A 21843-nucleotide genomic window follows, 5' to 3' on the forward strand; every position below is an offset into this window, starting at 1 on the left:
ACTCTGATTCAGACGAAGAACAAGCCATCGATGACAACATTTATGGCTATCCAAATGATGTCGAGGGGAGAAATTTTGCTGAAATTGACGAGGACACCGAGTCAGCAGGCAGTGATTTTGACTGTGATGACGATCAAAATGTTGATGCGAACGGAGTATCAGAGATTGCGTTCGTCAATGAAGACACAGTGGGCCAAGTTTTTATTTCAAATGAAAGAGATGATGCATCTACGGACACTAGTACAACAAGTAATCCACCAAGGCCTCGGAAACGTCGAAGAGTAACGACTGGTAATCAAAACCAAGCAAGACGCTTACAACAACAACAACCGCAGTTTATTTGGAATCAAAATAATCCAAACAACACTGTTCCCGAATTCCATCTCAGACCTGGTCCAACTCGTGTGTGGGGAGGTGAGTCCAGTCCAGCCATTTGTTTCCAGTTATTCTGGGATGATGCATTATTTGAATTTTTAAGAGAAATGACAAATAAAAATGCAGAAAAAAAAAGAGCTGATAATCCTGACAAACATAAGTCTCCATGGAGACCAATAACAAGTCTAGGTGAAATGAAAGCATTCATTGGGGTTTGTGTAGCTATGGGTATCCTAAAACTCCCAGATCTTCATGATTACTGGCAGAAATCATACCGATTGTTTGAAATTGGGCAATGGAATGAGCATATGAGCCGAGAGAGATTCAAAGGTATCATGAGGTACCTGAAGTTTTGTGATGAGGAAGCAGACAAACCTCAACCAAGGGATGGCCAAGACCAACCTTCACCTGACAAACTTTACAAAGTGAGAAGGTTCTTGGACAAACTTCTACCAAAGTATGACCAAGAGTGGATAAGCCATCAGTGGTTAGCCATCGATGAACAAATGATACCTTTTAGGGGGAGGGTTTCGTTTCGCCAGTTTGTTGCAAACAAACCTTCCAGATTTGGGATCAAAGTCTGGGCAATGGCTGATGGAAACAGTGGCTACATTCTCAGGCAGCAGATTTACACTGGAAAAAATGTTGAGCAAGGAATACCAGAAGTTGGATTGGGTGCAAGGGTTGTACTTGACTTAACAGTGGGCTACCAAGACAAAAACTACATTTTGGTAACTGACAATTTCTACACAAGCCCCATTTTGGCACAGAAGCTACTTGCCAGGGGCATAGATTGTCTTGGTACTGTAAAAGCTAATAATAAACACTTCCCAAAAGACATAATTTTTCCTCAAAAACCAAAACCTGCACGTGGATCAGGGTCCTGGAGAAGCTGCCAAAAGATACTCGCAGTATCATGGTATGACAATAAGCCTGTCTACTTTCTAAGTACAGTGCACAGTCCGGAACATTCAACAGATACTCCACAGGAGCAAAGAGGGGTTAGAAGGAGAAGCAAGGGAGGAGCAGCTTCTGTACCATGCCCACCATTACTGCATGACTATAACAAATACATGTGTGGGATTGATCGTGCAGATCAAAATAATCGCTACTATAGTGTTGGACGGAAATGTAAGCGTTGGCCACCCAGAGTGTTTTTTCACCAGTTAGAAACCTCGATAAACAATGCCTTTATAATTTACAAAGCCACACAAGCTGGTAAGAGACTCACATCTAAGACATTTAGAATGACTCTGGCAACACACCTGATGTCTGGATACATTGCAAACAACAACATTCCTGTTGCCAGGAGACGAGTTGACGCAAATCTGGAACCAAGGTTGCAAAATGTTGGGCCTCACATTCCAGTAATTGGCCCTTCAAGAGTTTGTGCTGTTTGTTCTGCTCGTTTGTCCCATCAATACAAACATGAGAAGAGGCCAAGGCCAGCCAGATCAATAATCAGATGCGAGACATGTGATGTACATTTGTGCCTGAACACTAACAGCAACTGTTTCTCAGTTTGGCACAAGCAACAAAAACTATTTTAGTTTTCTATGGTGTTTTGTTAGGGAAAATGGTTCTAGGATGTTATCCTGAATCTTCTTGAACTGCTTACAGCAATTTATTTACATTACCTTAAAATTAAGTCTTTCAAACTTCTTTATAATACATGCAGATTTGTTTTGAGAATTTCACTAAGATAATTTGGTAACAAATTATGCTAATTATTAGTTCATTAATAATTCATTAATAATCAATTATGAAATTGCTTAAAATTTATAGATGCAAAATTTATTGCTGATTAATTTGATATATAGTTATCCATACTTCTGAGCAAACAAAATGGTAAAAAACTGTAAAAAGTGATGGGTGTATCTAAATTCTAAAGAGTCCCTTAAAACAACTCAGGCGGAAAAGAGTTAAAGGAAGCTCTAATTATAAGCCTTGCAAGCATTTTTTACGTCAGCAAACACGTACCCGGTTCAGTCTGAGTGGGGGGGGGGGCGGCGGGATGTTGATCGACCCCCAAGGCTTTCGTTAAATTTAGTCACAGTAAAATAAATTAACATGGAGTGCAAAACCCTTAGCTTGCGCTACAAAATGACAATATATTTTGGATGGCGCTGACGGTGTATGACGTCATCAGATCCGCCATCTTGAATAGTCCATTTTACAGTTGTATGCTTGGTTGCCAAGCCTTTGAATGGGAGTGAGGCTTGGGATGACCTTGTTCTGATACAAACCTTACTGCTTTTCAAATGTAAATCACTTTATCATGCTAACTAGATACAGGTCTATATCATGACAAGGTCACCTCCAGCCTCACTCCAAATCAAGGCAACTAAGTACACAACTGTAAAATGGCCTATTTACTATTTCACCTTAGTTGGTTATAAGAAATGGCAAAAAATCAGTGCAAAATCAAGCCAGAAATTTTGTAATTTCGTGTTGAGAAACTAGAAGAATTACGTTTAAAATGTCGAATTTTGGGACAGTTGACACATTAAAAAATTCCGCAAGCTATAAACCAAAAGCTGCTTAAAGTTTCAGAAACAGAGTAAAATCCCCCTTTCCAAAATTTGCAAAATCTGAGGGGATGGCATCGAATCCCCCTTGTCCCCTATCCCCCCCCTCCCGCACACATACACACACACACACACACACAGACACACTCACTCACCAACACACACACACACACACACACACACACACTTTATATCAGAGGTCCGAGGGGTATGTATTTTTTGCATCGAGATATCAGGAATTACAAGGCTATTAAGGCCGTAAAAAGCTCTTAACAATTCAAGAAATATTGAAACGTTCCTTGTAACACTAAATAAAGATATATTTATTGACGGTATGTAAACCTTGTTATATTGATTGGCAATGAAATTTTCACTAAACCTGCAAAACTAGACAATAGAACAAAACATTTTTTCTTTACTCTGTATGTCAGACAACTGAAACTGGAAACTGCTAACTTTAACTGCAACTGTAACTGTAACTGTTAATGACAACAAACAATAATTCTAAAAATTATTTAAGTATTGAAACGATATTTTGGCTATAAATATAAATATTTAAAAATTAAAATGAAGTCGGTGGAATTAAGTTGTCAAAAGCCTGAAATACAAACTGAATTCGAAATAAATGTTACTATGCAATGATGCAAGAGGAGATTTGCAACGAACCTTGCATCACATCACATCTACCTAAAGATGTTCGACGTACACTCCTGCGTTTATAATTACGCTTTCTTGTTCTGGGGTCAGTTTTGGTCGCGCGGAACAGCACACTTTCCCGTGGAAGAAGGGATGTTTTCTGCTAATATGACCGATATTACTGTAACGGCTACCACGCCTTTTGTCTACTGTTAAGGTGGCTCGTACCGATTTTCATCTTTTTGATGGTTTGTAACTTTGAAAGAATACAACAGAAAGACTAACCAAGGCCAGTTGAACACTTACCCGGCGACCCCCTGATTACTTTTGGTACTTGAAAAGGAAAATGCACAAAGATTTTTAAAAAATTCTACGGAGCGGAATTTCAGAAAATCTACAAAAAGGGCAATTTTCACACATCGCAAATTTCCTTCCGTAGAATTTTCTAGTTTTTTTTTCTGATGATTCCTTTCGACGTTATTACCATATTGGAACAATAAAAAGAAGGGGTCACCGGACTTGTTTTCATGCAATAGCTTTCGTGAGTTTAGAAATTTCCACGCACGTTCTCGCGCATTTAAAAATCTGGATTCTATAAGATCGACATTTGCTCATGATCTGTTTTAGCTACCGCTGACAATTGCGTATGCTAGCGCGAGCACCTACGATCTGATGTTTACAGACGTTTACTGCTAAGAAAATCATTAAACAGCCGTCAAAGACAGCCTCCCGAGCTCATCCTACACAATCCTACACATGACTTCTGGCTATATCATATGATCTTCCTTGAAGTTTCAAAGTCTCCTTCCACTTTAGGTAGATTATCCTTCACTTGAGTTCTTTTTTTTCGCCGTCGCGAGATTTCATATCGGTTGAATATTTCTTTTAAATGTGAAGTGAAGCAACCTTTATTTCTCCGAGAATCGTCTTCGTTATCTTAGTTTCTATCTCCTGCATTCACAGTGGCCGCTCAACACATCAAATACAAGCTCTTAGGTAAACTTCTTACAAAAGTAGAAAAAATTCCACGCGCCGCCATCTTTGTTTTGAATTTTCATCTTTTGATCCCGCGCTTCTTTCGCACGTTTCTCTCGCGCGCGTCACGTAAGAGTGACCTGTTCTCCGCGCGAGGAAACTGGTACGAACTACCTTAAGAAGGCGTTAACAAACTTGTACGCGCGCGACTCACGAGCGCGTGCTTTGAGATTACGAAGTAATCTCGTAAGCAAATCACGCGGACCCTTTTTAATGTTGACGTGTGCGATTTTTAGAGAAGAGTAGTTGAAGTTTTTTAGTTCATCGTTTGGCGGTTTGTTTAATGGTTGTTGTCGTTTACCGTAAGACTACAGTTTCCTGTGTTAGAGTAAAAGTGCCTGTTTGGATTTTCCGTTTCGCTTCCGAATACCTACCTTATATTGAAGTTCGTTTTGGTTCAATTCTTACAAGCGGGACTGTTATATAAGTGCTAATGTTCCTTTCCTTGAGCTTATATATAGTTCTTTTGTGAGTTTGTTTGAGTTTTTAGCTAGCTTTGCATCTCGCCTTTATATCGGAATGTTGGTTTGTCTATTCGCATTTAGCTTAGCTTCTTCCTTATAAATTCATATTTCAGTTTACGATAAGTACATGGATACCACGACTACGTTAAATAAAACGATTCAAGGCTTGTCCGTAAAATATATCCTCGCTTCATAGTTTGTCTTAATTTGCGAAACTCATAGTTGTCTTCGAAATTTTGCTTCGCTTGTGTCGGCCGCTACAATTACAATGATAGTACGTATGGGTAAAGTCAGAGTTAAATTGAATGTTCCCATCTAGGTCTTTTCCTCTGATCCGTCTGTCAGTGTGGCGTATAACCCCGTTATGAGGCTCTTGTCAATATTTATCGGCAAAGTCCTGGTTGCAACTGTAGCACTTTTTGGCTGAGTTCGGAAGGAGGCAGACTTCATATTGGTAGGATGACCAACCAGAATGCCACGCCTGTTGTAGGGCCAAAAGGGAAGCTGAGCTAAGTTGTTGAGGCCGTTGGGGTAAATTTGTTGACATCAGGACCTGAAACGACCTGAAAAGAAGCCGGGGACTGTTGTTGTTGTGGAATTGTTGTTGACGAAGACGAACAACATTGTGGTTGTTGCGGTTGATAGAATGTAGCACTCACAGGTGGAAAACTTTGGTGCTGTTGCGTCGTTGTCCAAGCTGTATAAAGGAGTTGTTCTTGTAACACCACGGCAGATGAATTTTCCTGTCCACAGTGCGGCTGTGGTAAATTGCAGTAACTTTGTTGTTGCTGATGTATTGAGGAGGGCGTCTCCTGCATTGCTGTCTTGTTGACACTCTGACTGGACATCGCAGAAGTGGTTGGCACCCACGATTGTGACGTGTCCATTGGTTTCCTTCTAAAAGCCTTTTGGAACTCGTTTGGCTTCATACCTTGCTCTTTAGGTGTCCTCCTGCTATTATATGCTGCTGCGGGGCTTACACCTGGTCCCTTTCTTCTCTGAAATTTTCTTTTGATTTCCTCAAGATATTCTTGTAGGCATTCGAGATCTTCGGCCACGGCAATCGTATCTTGGCAGATCCCGACAGCCTTGAAAACCTGCACGGACAATCAAGCTGGTGACCAGCTTGTACTGGCTTCACGATAAGAGGAGCTTTGTATGGAGGGGAAGACTGGACAAAATTGTTATTAGATCGTGTGCGGTGAGGCATTATATCGTACTGTATGGTTATGTAGCCGGAGGTACTATATCGTACCTGGTATGTTGTCTTATCGTAATGGCGATGCCATCATGTCGTACCACATGCTGCTATATCGTGCCCGATAATGCTACATCGTATCCTGTGTGTTGTTGTATCGTAGCACAGATGCCGTCTCATCGTACCCGATAATGGCCGTTTTCACACTAGAGGACGGACAAACCGTCTGGACGGACAAATCGTCTTAGACGAACAAATCGTCTGATGTGAAAACGGGACGAACAAATTTTTCGACGAACAAATCGTCTGATATTTGGCCGTCTGGAAAGACGAGTTTTTGAAGACGATTTGTCCGTCGAGACGAACAAGTCGACGACAGTACGACTTAAATTCATATCACACGGTGAAATGTTCGATTTTCTCGCCGCGAGGAAATGGGACTAGCAACAGAGCGCGGTTTTATGTGAAGTTTCAACATGGCAGCAGCCATTTGCTTTACAACACGACCTAATGCCTGTTCTCTTTGCGCTCATAAGACGGACGACGATTTGTCCGTCCTCTAGTGTGAAAACGGCCAATGCTATATCGTAGTCGGTTATGCTATATCGTACACGGTGTATTGTTACGTCGTAGCAGTGATGCCGTTTCATCGTACCATATGCTGCTATGTCGTACCCGATAGCGCTATATCGTAACCGGTGATGGTTTATCGTACGTCTAACTAGTCAGCGGTTTACACTTGAAGTGACGTCACGTGACCACTGGGATAAAAAGGTCAGCGGTTGTTATTTTAGGCTCGTGGGATGGCTTATCGTACTTTTTCTTTGAAAGACTTATTCTTGCAAATGGTGAAAAAGGTAATGATATGGAAGGCCAACACCAGTCTCCGTTTGAATTGGTCTCCACGAATATCTTTGCAGTCTTGAATGATGTCATAAACAAGTTGCAGAGCAGAGATTACATCGTCAACATCGACTTTGCAAGGTACAAGATTGACTGGCTTTGTGCTCTGCTCTTGAAAGTAGGTGGCAATTTAGAAGATTCACTTCTCAGGTATTTACTTGAGGCTCAACGGATGCCTTCTATAATTGACAAGGATGAGGAAATTTGTTGCTCAAGCTCGCTTCCAGTAATGAAAACAGATTTTAAGGGGAGACCAAAATTTGACATACCTCGTGAACAGCTCGAACACTTCTATATACCAGGACTGGAGTCAATATGGTTTTGACTGGGAAGGACCACTGCCACAAGGAGATTCCAGTGAAGAACTTGTTGTGCCAGACATTGCAAATCCATTATCAGACAGGGCTTTTGAAGACTTACTGGAGCAGGTAACCCACTGCCCATGATGAAGGGTATGGGATAGATCTTTACATATGTACCTGTACATTTGTGGCTGAGAGGGTCCAATCATAAACTTCAGCAATTGTGACAAGTAAACTGATCCAGTGTTAAAGGATTGAATAATAAACACACAAAACGTTACTACGCATATGGTTGTAACACTGTGATAGAATGACTGTTATTTACACCTATTTGGCTGTTCTCTCTTCATCAATAGTCATGCATGCACCCATTATCACAGCAATCAATTAAAAGGTCCAAAGAATAGCAAGTAGGCTACTTGCATTTTTCAGTTGCAATTTTGTAAGCCTGTCTTGTAACCGCCAGGTAACAGGCAGTCTATTAAGGTTGTAAAAGCTGTCAATGGGTGTGGCCCAGCTACCATTTGCAACACAGAAACTTCTAGCGTAATGAAACTTATACATAGAGCAAAGTAACCAGAACTTTATTGAAAATCAAACATCATAACACTATTTTAAATGCAGCACAACAGAAAGTTCAAAAGTGCCTTGTTGTTGATAAACTATTCTCTCAACTTTAAAACAGTATTATCACACACCAACTCATGTACATCATAAAGGCAACGAGCCAGTATTTAAAGTTTTCAACGTTTTTGAATATTGTTATCCAATTTCCAATAATGCATGTTGGTTAATAACAATAACAGAAATAAAATGTTGTTGCCTGTCTTATTACTCCCTTTACCTTTTCAATACCCTACTTAACATTTGTCTTTCACTCTGACCATGGCCAGTTAAACTCAAGATTGTCCAATGAAAACTGGCTAAACAAATCCAAAGCCTGGCGATGAGATAATATCTTCTGCCAAGTTTTTACAAAATGTTTTCAAATCCCAGCTGTATCTAGGTGACACTGGAAAAGTTAGAACTGGCCAAAAGTGTCTGCTGTAACTCTCTTGCCCTCTTGGGGCTCATGTTCAAATTCAATTTGTACTTAATGTTCTAATTCCATAACTGGCAAGTGATATGACCTGGTGGTAAACATTATTACTTCATTACCTTGGTACTCTCAGTCTCTAGAAATGTATCATCAGCAATTGTGAAACTAGTTTTGGAAACCTTTCCCCTGAACACATTGGTAATAAAATTTTCCCAGTTATGCCACCCTTACATTTGAACCCTGGGTAGAAAGATTTGCTTCAAAGACACATTCAAAGTATTCAGGGGTGAAAGCAGCCTCTTTACTGTATGTTAATTCTTTAAAGGCCTCTAAAGGAAATCGCTGAAGAACATCTAGAACCCCTCTAAATGAAAGACCCTTCTTAAATTGCTCCTTTAATGCGTTTCTTAAAATAGATGTGGTTCTTGCTATGAGATCTTGATCTGACACATCTACACAGTAAATCATAATGCAATCGATGGTTTGGAAAAAATGTGCTTTTATCTTTCATGTTACTAAACTATAGCAGATTTTTGGTATCATCTGCGGTAGTAAAACACTTCACTTACCACTGTTAGTTACATCTACGTCACAGTTCCTTTTTCAACTGCGTCATCTTTAAATTAGTATTACGCTCTTCAATCTAGATCTGTTCAGTGCACGGTAAAGATCGAACGCGTGAAGACCATCCACTGCGCGACAGGCCAATTTTTGCGCACATCGGATTACCTGGCATGACCCCTGACCACCAGTTTAATATCAAAGATCTTTGCTCCTGTAACGCAGTCTTTCCTCAGTCGGGGAAGTAATGCGTGACGAGTAAATAACAAATATCTTTTGCTCTCTCATGTTATATTTTACTTAAATTGTCGTTACTTCGCATAAAAATTTACTCGTATGAATTTTAGTCGTATTTTTTCGTATTTTTATACCCGTATGTATTCATATGTATTCGAAGGTACCCGTATGTTACTCGTATGTTAGTCGTATGTTAGTCGTATGTATTCGTAGGTATCCGTATGTTCCGTATGTTACTCGTATGTTACCCGTATGTACTCTCGGCGAAACCTCTTTCGATCAAAATCTACAAGAGATTGTACAATAACTGTCAAAAGATACGAGTCCAAAAGCGAAACAAGAACCACGTGCGAGCCGTTATGTAATAATGTCATAGAGCATGCGTGTCACGCATGACGTCCCAACGTGACATCTCTTTTTTAAAAAAGGTTAAAACATAAACGAGATTCTAATAAATAAACAAGGTTCTAACAGTCCACAATGTTCCGAGTGTGTACGACTACAAAATCACCCCAAAAGGTTCTTCTAGCTTAAACTTGTGATCAGCTTGGCAGTATCACTATGCAGTTTCAATAAGACCCTGTGGTGGTCTGCGGACTTCTTCTGAAGGGTTGATACTCTTGCGGGAAATCGGGCTGTGCTTCCATCTCTGACGTTTTGATACCAGCATCAGTGCTTGGCTGCACACGTGAATTTGATTCATCACTGCCTCCTGCTACCCATGCTGGGCTTGGGACTGAAGATGCCTCTTCCTTGGTCGATTGTAGATGGAAGCGGTTTCGACGCATCTGGGTTCCATCAGGGGTCGCTAAAATGTACGAACGAGGAGTCTGGTGTTGTCGGATGACCCCTGCGGGTGTCCATTCCCGTCCCTGCTTCATTCGCACAGGTTCGCCTTCGTGTAGTTTGGAAAGTGGCCGAGTGCCGCGGTCATAGAGTACTTTCTGACGTTGTTTACGTGTCAGCAGGTTATGACGAGTCTGAGAAGTAGACCTAGGCTGTGGTTCAAGGAGGCTCTTGGAAGTTGGCAGTCTTGTTCTAAGCTTTCTACTCATAAGAGGTTCTGCTGGGTTCCACTGCTAGGGGAATTACGGAGCTCTACTAAAGCGAGGAATGCATCCTGTTTTGACTCGTCAGCTTTCCTTAGTGACTGCTTAACGGTCTGTACGTTTCTTTCCACAAGACCATTTGATTTCGGGTAGTGTGGACTTGAGGTTACCACTTCTATCTCCCACTTACTAGCAAAGTCCTTAAACTTCACACTATTGAAAGGCATGTTGTCTGCGATTAGCCTCTCAGGGATTCCATGACGTGCAAACATATCTTTCATGGCCAAGATAACTGCTTCACAATATTCTTACAGGAGAGGCGGGCTACCTCAGGATATTTGAAGAAATAGTCAACTACAAGCAGGTAGTCTCTCCCTTTATAGTAGAGAATGTCTGCTGCAACTGTCGCCCAGGCTCTCTCAGGGACCTCTTGAGGAATTAAAGGCTCTCTCTGGTTGCTTCGCTGGTGTTGCTGACAGGTACTACACTTGGATACCAACTCGTCGATCGCACTATTGATACCTGGCCAAAACACTGCACTTCTGGCTCGCGTTCTGCACTTCTCTATCCCCAAGTGAGCAGCGTGTATGCGTTGAAGTATTTCGGGTCGCATGCTATGGGGAACAGTTATGCGATCACCCTTGAACATTAACCCCTCGTAGCAGCTCATTTCATCTCGGTAGTTCGAGTAAGGTCTTGTCTCAACTGGTGTCTCTACTTTAGTCTGCGGCCAACCACTCATGAAAACTTTCTGCAACTGTTGAAGTTCAGGGTCACTCTCAGTTCCGTCCCTCAACTTGTGAAACATCGTCTCCGACAAATTTCCAGAGTCCAGGACATGAATTTCAAACTCATGAGGTTGGTCTGTACCTTTGTGGGATAAACATGCTCTGGAGAGCGTATCAGCTAAGGGCAGTTTGCTGCCAGGTATATACTTAACCTCAACAGCGTAAGGCTTAATCCTGAGAATCATCGTTTGAAGGCGAAGGGGTGATTGATGTATGGATGTATGGATCTTCAGGATTGCTTCCAACAGTTTATGGTTGCTTTCAACCGTAATCTCCCGTTGCCCATACAAATAATCATGAAACCGTTCACACCCAAAGACGTTCGCTAGCATTTCCTTCTCCGTCTGCGCATACTTTTCTTGGCTGGGAGTCCGGGCTTTGGATGCGTAAACAACTGGGCGGTCATTCTGCAGAAGGACTGCACCAACCCCTTTTGAGCTTGCATCAACAGTAAGGGTCACTGGTTCTTTCGGGTCAAAGAACTTGAGGACTGGAGCTGATGAGATTGAAGTTTTCAGGCTTGTAAATGCATCATCCTCTACTTGTTCCCATGACCATTAGACATCTTTCTGGAGCAGCTGGCGAAGTGGGGCACTCTTCTGAGACATGTTTGGAATGAACTTAGATGAATATGTTAGCACACCCAAGAATCTCCGTAAGTCTTCACGATTGGCTGGGATTGGCATAGCAATGATTGCTTCAACTTTATTCGGGTCTGGCTTAACACCATCTGCACTCAACACGTGGCCCACATAATGAACTTCGGATACTCGAAAATGGCATTCCTCCCTGTTAAGCTTGAAGTTATGCTCACGGCACCGGTCCAACACTTGTCTAAGTCTCACATCATGTTGCTCCAAATCTTTTCCCCACACAACCAGATCATCCACAATTACCTCAACACCTTCAATGTCCAGAAACAAATGAGACATAACATTTTGGAACACTTCTGGAGCCGATGCTATCCCAAATGGCAAACGTGTATAACTATACCGGCCAAATGGGGTGTTAAAGGTACCTAGCTTGTTACTGTCCGTGGCTAGTTTAACCTGCCAAAAGCCATGGTTAGCATCAAGGACACTGAACACTTTTGCACTGGGCATTCTGCTAATCACATCTTCCACGGTCTGCATGGGAAAATGTTCGCGCATGACAGCACGATTGAGATCGCTAGGATCCATGCACACTCTGAGTTTGTTATTCTTCTTCTTAGCAAAAACAAGACTATGTACCCAGGCAGTGGGTTCTGGACATTTCTTAATGACTCCCAGCTTTTCCATTCTCTGAAGTTCCTCTCTAAGAGGTTCGCGAAGGGCCACAGGAACCCGACGGGGAGGGTGCACAACAGGGGTGGCATTGGGATCAATTTGAATCTTGTACTGGACGCCTTTGACCTCACCCAAGCCCTCAAACACGTCTGCGTATTCAGATTCCAGGTTCTCTTCTTCAATGCGGTAAATTCTCTTTATCAGGCCTAGATCGAGACAGGACCTCAATCCAAGAATGGATGGTAGATCTTGCTCAACAAGTATGAAGTCTATCGCTGTGACTTCTCCTTTATACTCGCAAGTTAGGCTGACCTTGCCGCAAGGTGTGATTCGACGTCCGTCATGCACTTTTAGTTTGGCTTTGCATTGGCAGGACTGTCTGGGATCCACTGGAAGCCGATCAAACAACGACTTGGAGATGACATTACAATCAGCCCCCGAATCTATTTTACATTTGTGTCAACGATCTTGAGCAAGACGTGCCACTCATCTTTAGAAGGATCTTCCGCACGGGACTCCACTTAGGCCCTGTGTACATGGGAAGAGGGTGCCCCTAGGGGATAGGGTTACCCTACTTGGTAGGGTTGAAGATACCGAGCGTTTACATGGTAATTTGAAACCCTAGGGGCGATGGCTCACACTATAGCCAGGTCACCCAGCAAGGAAAACAACCAAAATGACGGCGGGAGATAAAGTTTTGGCGGTTAATTCGATTCTTTTTGGATAGTTGCTGGACATTTTCGACGTTCTCCGCAGAATTCTCGGTTCCCAAAAAACTATCAACATCTTCTCCATTATCTTCCGAGTCAGGAACGAGTTTTGTAAGCTGGTAACGGCGAAAATATTCACCTGGTTTGTAGCTAACACTAGCTGTGGATGCTTTTCCACTGTCCGCCATTTTGTTTCGCTGAGATGCCTGCGCTGTGTGTCAGCGGTATGACTGGACATAGCTCTACCCCTAGGGATAGCCCTAGGTTTTGCGTTTACATGGGCTAATGGCGGCAAAACTCGTCCCTACACAGTAGGGTCACCCTACCTTTCAGGTAGGGTAACCCTACCCCTAGGGTCATCCTACCTCACATGTAAACACGCAGTATAATTACAATAGAGAAGGGTCATGTAAACAGGCCCTTAGAAAGTTAGCAAATCGGCTTCGTTATCACTGCACTCCGATTCAACGGCTGTGTGTACTGTTTTCCCGCCAAAATCCCGTAGTCGCTTACGGCAAACATTCGCAAGATGATCCTTCTTCTGGCGGTAGTCACACGTTTTTCCGAAAGCAGGACAAGAGCCCTACGAGTGAGAAGAACCACAAAACGTGCGCTTTCCTTTTTGTGAGCCCGAACATGGTCTTGAGCGACGCGAAGGGTTCTTCTTCAATCTGTTGCCGCCGCCTGCTCGAATTTCATTCACGGTCGGATTTGTATTGTTTTACTCCATAGGACCCATCGGTTTAATCTGTTCTTTCGAAGCCTCGGACGATCTTGCCATAGAAATCGCTTTTTAAAGTGTAAGCTTCTCGTCTCTCAGTAATCGTTCCTTCACTTGTAGATCTCGTATACTAAACACGAACTTGTCTCGCAACATGTCATCAACTGGCGACGGGTACTCGCAAGATTTAACTTTGTTTTTCAAGCGTGTGACAAACTGATCCACAGTTTCGGAATCTTTCTGTGTTATCTGCCAAAACTGATACCTCTCGAACACTACGTTCTTCCTGGGGTTACAGTACTGCTCAAACTGCTCAAGGACTTTGTCCAGCTTGTTCTCGTCGCCTTCGGCAAACTGAAATGTGTTGAAGACCTCAATGGCGTCTTCTCCTACAAAGTTTAGCAATATAGCAATCTTGACCGCATCGGCTTTATTTCCTTTTCCCAAAGCAGTTAAGTAGATATCAAACTGCTGCTTAAATCGCCGCCAATTTTCTGATGTGTTTCCGTCGACTCAAAGCGCTAGGCTTGTGAAAACTATCCATAGTTTACTCCTGACACCATGTCAAAAGATACGAGTCCAAAAGCCAAACAAAAACCACGTGCGAGCCGTTATGTAATAATATCATAGAGCATGCGTGTCACGCATGACGTCCCAACGTGAGAATAGAGACCATACGCAAGGATGACGTCGCCTGGGAGGACGTCGTCGAAATTCCTGTTTAGCAGTCGACGTCCTCGTTGGGTCTCGTCACATTCGTCATACTTACGCAAGCGGGCGCGCTCGCGTCGCACAAAGTTGTTTTGTCGGGAATTTACGAATATGTTATCTGCGTGAAAATTGTTAAAAAGCTCTCGGAATTTTATTCGAATATGCCAAACTTACGCGATGTGAGGCACTGTCTCCTTTTTGACTTTGAGGGAAACTTGCTAAACGATGAAGAATTTATTCTTCTGTACGATTTAAATACTTCTAAGAACCCTGATTGGCAGTACTACCCGTTCGATTTAGATGAGCTATGTGATGACGAGTGTAAAGCTGAATTTCGCTTCTTAAAGAGCGACATTTATGTCCTGAAAGATGTGCTACAAGTACCCGATGAGGTTGTTTGTTATAAAAGACTAGTTGTCGATGGAATTGAGGCCTTGTGTGTTCTTTTAAAGCGATTTGCATATCCTATTCGCTACAGCGATATGTGCCCTCGATTTGCTAGACCTGTACCACAGTTCAGCATTATAACAACTACAATGATGGACATCATTTACAGCCAACACAGTCACCGCTTGAGAAGCTTCCATCAAGCTTGGCTTTCCCCTGCAAATCTTGAACCTTTGCCGATTTCGTCCACGAGGCTGGAGCTCCCTACACAAACTGTTGGGGATTTGTGGACGGGACAGTCAGACCAGTTTGTAGACCTGGAACTTTACAGAGGACTTTATACAATGGACGTAAACGAGTTCATGCTATTAAGTTCCAATCAGTGGTTGCCCCCAATGGACTGATTGCTAACTTGTACGGTCCTGTAGAAGGGCGACGCCATGATAGTGGTATGCTAGCTGATTCAGGCCTGTTACCACAGTTACAGCTTCGCTGTCGCTCACCTCTTGGAAATCCTTTATGCATTTCTGGTGACTTGGGATATCCCTTGCGTCCACAGCTACAAACACCATTCAGAGGCTTACATCTAACTGCACTCCAACAGCAGTTCAATACATCCAAGAGCACTGTTAGATCAAGTGTTGAATGGGTTTTTGGGGACATAATCAACTATTTCAGCTTCCTTGACTTCAAGAAAAACTTGAAGATAGGTCTAAGTGCAGTGGGGAAAATGTATATTGTTTGTACACTGTTAACTAATGCTAGAACCTGTTTGTATCCCACATCGACCAGCAGCTTTTTCAATTTAGGACCACCTTCATTACAGGAGTACTTTTCTTAAGTGAATTTACCATCAAGTTGGGCACCAAGGCCTCAAGATTTGGAGTTAAGCCACAAGAGTAACATCATGGTGATTGTGTAGTTTATCCCTATGGACACTATAATTTCAGCAATTGTTGTTCTGTCTTACCATGTTTTTGTTTTGCTATGATGAAAACAAAGTAGCAACTGAATGAGATAATTGTAAGATAGAATGAAAGAGGCTTTAAATTTTACAAGGTGATATGGCACAAGCACAGAACTTTTGTAACTTTGGTGCTGTTCAAATCTATAAGAAATGAAAAAGGTGAATTTTCCCAATAGTTTTGTAATAGTTGCATTAAGATGGTTGGCTTTGTACACTGCAAGAAATTTTAAATCCATATGATACTTAACTGATGGAATTACTTAAGTTGAGCTTCAAAAATCCGTGTCATAAAGGTTTAAAAATCTCAGAAGTGCTAATTGGATGATGTAAAAGCTTTACTTTATGGGCCCATTTGTAACTCCCATTACGGGCCTATGTTCACGTAAACATCCGGGCAATCTCCCATGTGCTTTTGAGAGGAAAAATCGTCACGTTCATTTTCAAGAATGTTTGGTTGCTGTTTTATTGTCATTGTTTGAAAACCCTAAGCTCGAACAGTCGGTGAGTTTTCATTTCAGTTGTTAATGTTGTAATTTCGTTTGTTTTAAGCGTGTTTTCTGTTTGCAGAAAACCTCTCCTTTACTGGCGAGTCGAGTTTTCGACTCGGGCAAATGTTTCTGTGAAATAAACAACAGTTTTCGACTTCTACGAATTGGTCGTGGAGTTTAGAGGTTAACTTGTTCCATAAGAGGATTTGGAAGTGGTGGAGGCATCGTAATTTTGTTTCGGGTATATTGTTCGGTTGGAACACTTCGAATTTGGAATTATGGAAGATGACCTTGAGCCACATTTGAATTCTTCGCATCAACAAGCGAGTGATCGTACACACATGACCGCGTTGGGCGGTTCGGTGGAAATGGAAGAGGAAAACGGCACAGGAAACATTCAAGTTAACTCGCGTAACGATGTTGAAGACGTCGAGGGATATTTGAACGAGAAGAAACGCGCTCTAAACAATTCGCGCTCCGGCTATGTTGGAAATCTGACCAGAATATACAACGAAATTACCCGTTTGATGGAAAATGGCGGAACCCAGGACGAAATCTCAAGGGAAATGGAAAATTTTAACGATGAATGGATTAAATTTGTGGATGCTCATGATAAATACTGCAAGTGTTTGGTTGTTGGTGTTGACGCTTCGGCGTTGGAAAAGGCTGAGAAAGGTTATAAGGAGCAAATGGAGCGAAAATTAAATCTCAATACCGCTGTAAAATGGTGGCGACCCGAGTATCAGCACAGCAGTGTATTTTCAAGCTTAAGACGTAAAGGCCCGGGCAGTAAAGCTTCCAAATCGAGTTCAAAGACATCTTCGAGTACGGTGTCCCGAAAAAGAGAAGCTCTTGCTTTAGCTCAGCTTAAGGTCCGCCAATTGAAAATTCGCCAGCGATTGGACGAAGAAGAACAAGAGATTCGAAGGAAAAGAGAGTCAATGGAAGCCGAAATGGAGGCAGAAAAGGCTGCTATGTCATTAAAAATTTATGAAGAAGAAACAGGAGAAGAAGGAAGAGACATGGAATTATCAATTAGTCATGAAAGGGAACATTGTCAGCCACCTAAATTACAAGGTATGACCGAACTAAAGGGTATTATTTAATTATTTAATCACTTTCACCAGAGTGTGGTGAGGGTCGCACAACAGAGCGAGGCTCCAAATTAAGTGCGCCCTATATCCCACCCATCCCACCCCAGGGGAGGACATCCATCACACAGTAATCTCGTGTGTGGAAAATTAACGTCTCCTACCCCAACCCTGCAGGAGACGGGACCTCCATTTATTCGTCCCTATCCGAGAAGACTAGAATATCTAACCATTTCTTGATGTTATAGAAAGGTAGCAAATTCTTCTCAATTATTTTAAGACCCTGAGTGTTGGTCCGGCCGGGGCTCGAACCCTCGACCTCCCGCACAACAGTCCAGCGCTCTATCTATTGAGCTAACCGGGAGGTGGTTAACCGGGAGGCGGGTACTTTAGAGCCCTTTACAATGAATCGAACACCATCCCCCAAACCACAAGTTTCTACTATTCCATCTCTGTCTACGACTAATTATTTAAATGAAACAGTATCTGGATCATTTCTGCCACACCCCAAACGGGAAGCCCTCGTCGTTCCTGCCTCATCGTGTAACTCAGCTCAGCCAAATGGTTACGCGACCTTACAACCAGTCTCTCATCTGTCAAGTTCCAAACAACTTAGATTTACATCCTCCTTGGACAATCCTGCCTCTGGAACTGTTGGTGGCGTTACATCATCTGTGACACCTACAAGTAACACAATCATAAGTTCGTTAACAGTACCTGTGTTTCAGCCCTGGGAATTGCAGCACACTACTTCCCGCTTGCCAAGTGGGGATTCGAAACCCTTGTTTGTTGATTCTGTAGTACCCAGTATTAAGTCTTCAGAAGCACTGTATGAACAACCCGTCAGAGAATCGTGGTCTTCTGTTTGGCAAATGCCGCGAGCCCAGACATCACAAAATGTTACGTGTAACACAACACCAGCACAGCAGGTACAGCACTTTGACAGTGGAAGGGAAATGGTGAAGGCACTGAGGCAAGTGGTCACCTCGCCAAAAGTCGAATACCTCAAGTTTGATGGAAACCCACTTAGATATGTGTCATTTATTCACAACTTCGAAACTTATTTGGAACAGGACAACCCTGACGACTCTACGCGTCTCCAACTACTGATCCAACACTGCACTGGAAAGGCAAGAGAAGCGGTCGAGAGCTGTGAGAATTTACCAGTTTCTGATGGTTATCGAGTGGCGAAAGAAACATTACGCGAGAACTTCGGAAAACCGCACGTAATTGCAGATGCGCAAATTAAGAAATTGCTACGTTTACCTAGGCTGAAGAATGTGGATGGACCTTCCTTATTAGAATTTAGTAGACACTTAGACACTGCTGATCGAACCTTGACTGGAATTGGAACTGAATATGTAGCTGACCTTAATCACATGAACACTTTGAGAGAGCTAACCGAAAAGTTGCCAATGTTCCTCCGAGCAAAATGGACCGAGTGCGCTGGGAAAATTATAGTATGAGATCGTAGACCTAAGTTTGGAGATTTTGTAAAATTTATCAAAGAACGGGCCAAGTTGGTGGACAATGAATTCGGACACGACATGAACTCTGAACCCTCTAAAGAAACAATTCTCGGAAGGAGTCAGGGAAATCAGAGCAAACCTCACCTCCGCTCATCAACGTTCTTGACTGGAACTGGATCAACCAGTGGTCGTCAGAATGAAAACAAGAGAGGGCCAGATTTCGTAAAGAATCAAGCTCCTTGTCTGGTTTGTTCCGAGCGACATGAAATTTGGAAGTGCGAAAGGTTCAAAGGTTTCACATATGGAGAGAAAAGGAAAGTTGTGCAACAAGGTGGACTTTGTAACAAATGTCTTGTAAAGGGACACATAGCTAAGAAGTGCCCCAAAGTGAATTTCAAGTGCCAGAAGTCTAGTTGTGGAGGTAACCACCACACTCTAATGCATCGTCACACTACAGGAACCGGAGGAGAAGCTAATGCTGATGCTGAACAACAATCGCGAGCAAGACAAGAAAATGCTTTGCTTCCTAATGTTACTGGGGCCGGGAATGATAGAGAAGTAACTGTAGCGGCCACTGGGGCCGGAGAAAACCGAGTTTGTCTTGGGATCCTGCCTGTCAAAGTTCAAGGAAAGGGTAGCGACAGGATGGTCGAAACGTATGCTCTGCTTGACAATGGTTCGGAGGTGACACTGTGCCATGAAAGGCTGGCAAAGGAACTTAAGCTTAATGGAAATAGACTTAGTTTCACATTGACTGGAATGACGGGTTCAGCCCAGGTGGAAGGTTGCCTTGTAGATTTGGTGGTGAAGTCCTTGGATGAATCAGTTACTGTCGAATTGTTGAATGTGAAAACAGTCAATGATATGCCAATTTCTACAAGTTGTATAGCGAAGACAGAAGACCTTACTAGGTGGCCTCATCTTCGAGACATTGACATTCCAGTGCTAGAATATGGAGAAGTCTTGCTATTGATCGGGCTCAAAGAGAATCCTTGCCTGTTCCTTCCACTTGAATGTAAATCTGGTGACCACGATGAGCCGATAGCTATCCGATACAGCTTGGGATGGACAGTGATGGGTCCAATGGAGGGTCAGAAAGGGGATCACGGTTGCTCAGTGAATTTTGTCCGCACGAAGGAAAGTCAGTGGAGGCAAAGGGGAGACCACGCCAACACTGAGCCGTTTAATGTTAAACACCATACTGATGATGAATTCTTACATCGCCAACTCGAGCGACTTTGGAAAACAGATTTTGGTGACTCTTCCGTTGGAATAGATACCCTGCCATCCATTGAAGACAACAAAGCCTTAGACAAGATGGAACAATCCCTACAAAGAGTGGGTGACCACTTTCAAGTTGCTCTGCCATGGCGGGAAGAATTGCCTTATCTCCCCAACTATAAACCAATGGCGGAACAAAGGTTACAACTTCTGAAGAAACGACTGCTTAAAGATGGAGAGTTGCTCACGAAGTACCGAAGTACGATGCAAGAGTACATAGTTAGTGGGCATGCCCAGAGAGTTCGAAGGGAAGAGTTAGACGTGAAAGATCGACCAGTTTGGTACCTTCCGCACCATCCTGTGACCCATCCGTTGAAACCAGGAAAAGCAAGAGTGGTCTTCGATTGTGGTGCAAAGTATCATGGAACCTCCCTTAATCAGCAATTATTACAAGGCCCTGACTTGGCAAATCCTTTAGTAGGAGTATTGATCAGATTTCGCCAAGAATCTATCGCCATCGCAGCCGACATTGAGGCCATGTTTCATCAAGTTTACGTCGAGCCCAAGGACCGGGATGCGTTGAGATTCTTATGGTGGCCCAATGGAGACTTGAACGAGGAACCGCGAGAGTACTGCATGGTGAAACATCTATTTGGGGCGACCTCTTCTCCATCTTGTGCAAACCTTTGCCTCAAGAAAACAGCATCGATTTATAAATCAGAATTCGACCCTGTGACAGTTCAAACCGTGAAGAAAAACATGTATGTCGACGATTTGATGAAGTCTGTAAATTCACCAGAGATTGCAATAAGGCTGTCTTCACAACTAAGAGAATTGCTGGCGAAAGGTGGCTTCAGGTTAACAAAATGGCTTAGCAATGACCGGAAGGTGTTGGCTGAAATACCACAATCTGAAAGAGCAAGTTCAGTGGTCAACTTGGACATAGAAGATTTGCCCACAGCGTGTGCGCTCGGTTTGAAATGGAATGTAGAGACTGACAAATTCATCTGGGAGGTGTCAGCCAAAATTCAGCGATTACTGGAAGAGAAGCCAATGACTAGACGTGGAGTGTTGTCAGTTGTCAGTTCATTATTTGATCCACTTGGTTTTATCTCCCCCTTCATAATGAAGGCCAAGCTATTACTACAAGAACTTTGTCGGAAGAAGGTGGGATGGGACGGTGTCATTGGTGAACAAGGAAGGGTTCAGTGGTTACACTGGCTAGAAGACCTTCCAAAATTGCAAGCATTCCAAATCGAACGATGTTTTAAGCCGAAGAACTTTGGCGAAACAAAGAATGTTCAGTTGCACATTTTCTCAGATGGATCTCGTGTAGGGTATGGAGCAGTAGCCTATCTACGCCTTGTTGACGTTTTCGACAACTTTGAACTTGAACTTGAACTTTATTTTTATTTAGACACGGTAAATCTATCAGATAAAATAATAATATTATTACAATCTATTTTTACAGTTACAATCTATTTTAATCTATATAAACATGATCTAAAATTTAAAAGTAAAATAGAAAAAAATAAAGAAATTCTGCTTTACATAGATGCCGTGTGTGTTTTGTCGATTCAGAGGAAGAAATTGCGACAACCATTTCGGAAGGATTGAAGTGATTTTGCTTGCCGCAATTCAGGGGACAAGCTATTCCAGATAACCGCACCGTTATAGCTAAAGCTATTTTTCAGG

The 21843-nt window shown here is 42.6% G+C and overlaps 2 protein-coding genes and 1 pseudogene across 3 annotated transcripts in view; 2 read left to right on the forward strand and 1 right to left on the reverse strand.

Moving 5' to 3' along the window:
- Nucleotides 1-10604: 10604 nt before the first annotated feature.
- LOC111342266 (retrovirus-related Pol polyprotein from transposon 297) lies at nt 10605-13281 on the reverse strand. The gene is made up of 3 exons (XM_022949325.2): nt 13233-13281; nt 11759-12772; nt 10605-11611 (listed from the first exon to the last, which is right to left on the reverse strand). The coding sequence occupies exons 1-3, from the start codon at nt 13279-13281 to the stop codon at nt 10605-10607; spliced, it is 2070 nt and encodes a 689-aa protein (XP_022805060.2).
- Nucleotides 13282-14520: 1239 nt separating this feature from the next.
- Nucleotides 14521-16527, forward strand: LOC148742207 (uncharacterized; annotated as a pseudogene). The gene is made up of 2 exons (XR_015998651.1): nt 14521-16380; nt 16447-16527. The product of XR_015998651.1 is annotated as an uncharacterized LOC148742207 (transcript).
- An 85-nt stretch (nt 16528-16612) lies between these two features.
- LOC148742208 (uncharacterized) overlaps nt 16613-21843 on the forward strand; it is an 11467-nt gene continuing 6236 nt past the window's right edge. Inside the window, exon 1 of the mRNA XM_088753059.1 lies at nt 16613-17444. Within this exon, the coding sequence (XP_088609185.1) occupies nt 16646-17444 (799 nt within the window). The 5' untranslated portion in view covers nt 16613-16645. The remainder of the gene's footprint in view (nt 17445-21843) is intronic.

Source organism: Stylophora pistillata, chromosome 1, assembly GCF_964205215.1.
Source record: "Stylophora pistillata chromosome 1, jaStyPist1.2, whole genome shotgun sequence".
In the NCBI taxonomy this organism is placed as follows: domain Eukaryota; kingdom Metazoa; phylum Cnidaria; class Anthozoa; order Scleractinia; family Pocilloporidae; genus Stylophora; species Stylophora pistillata.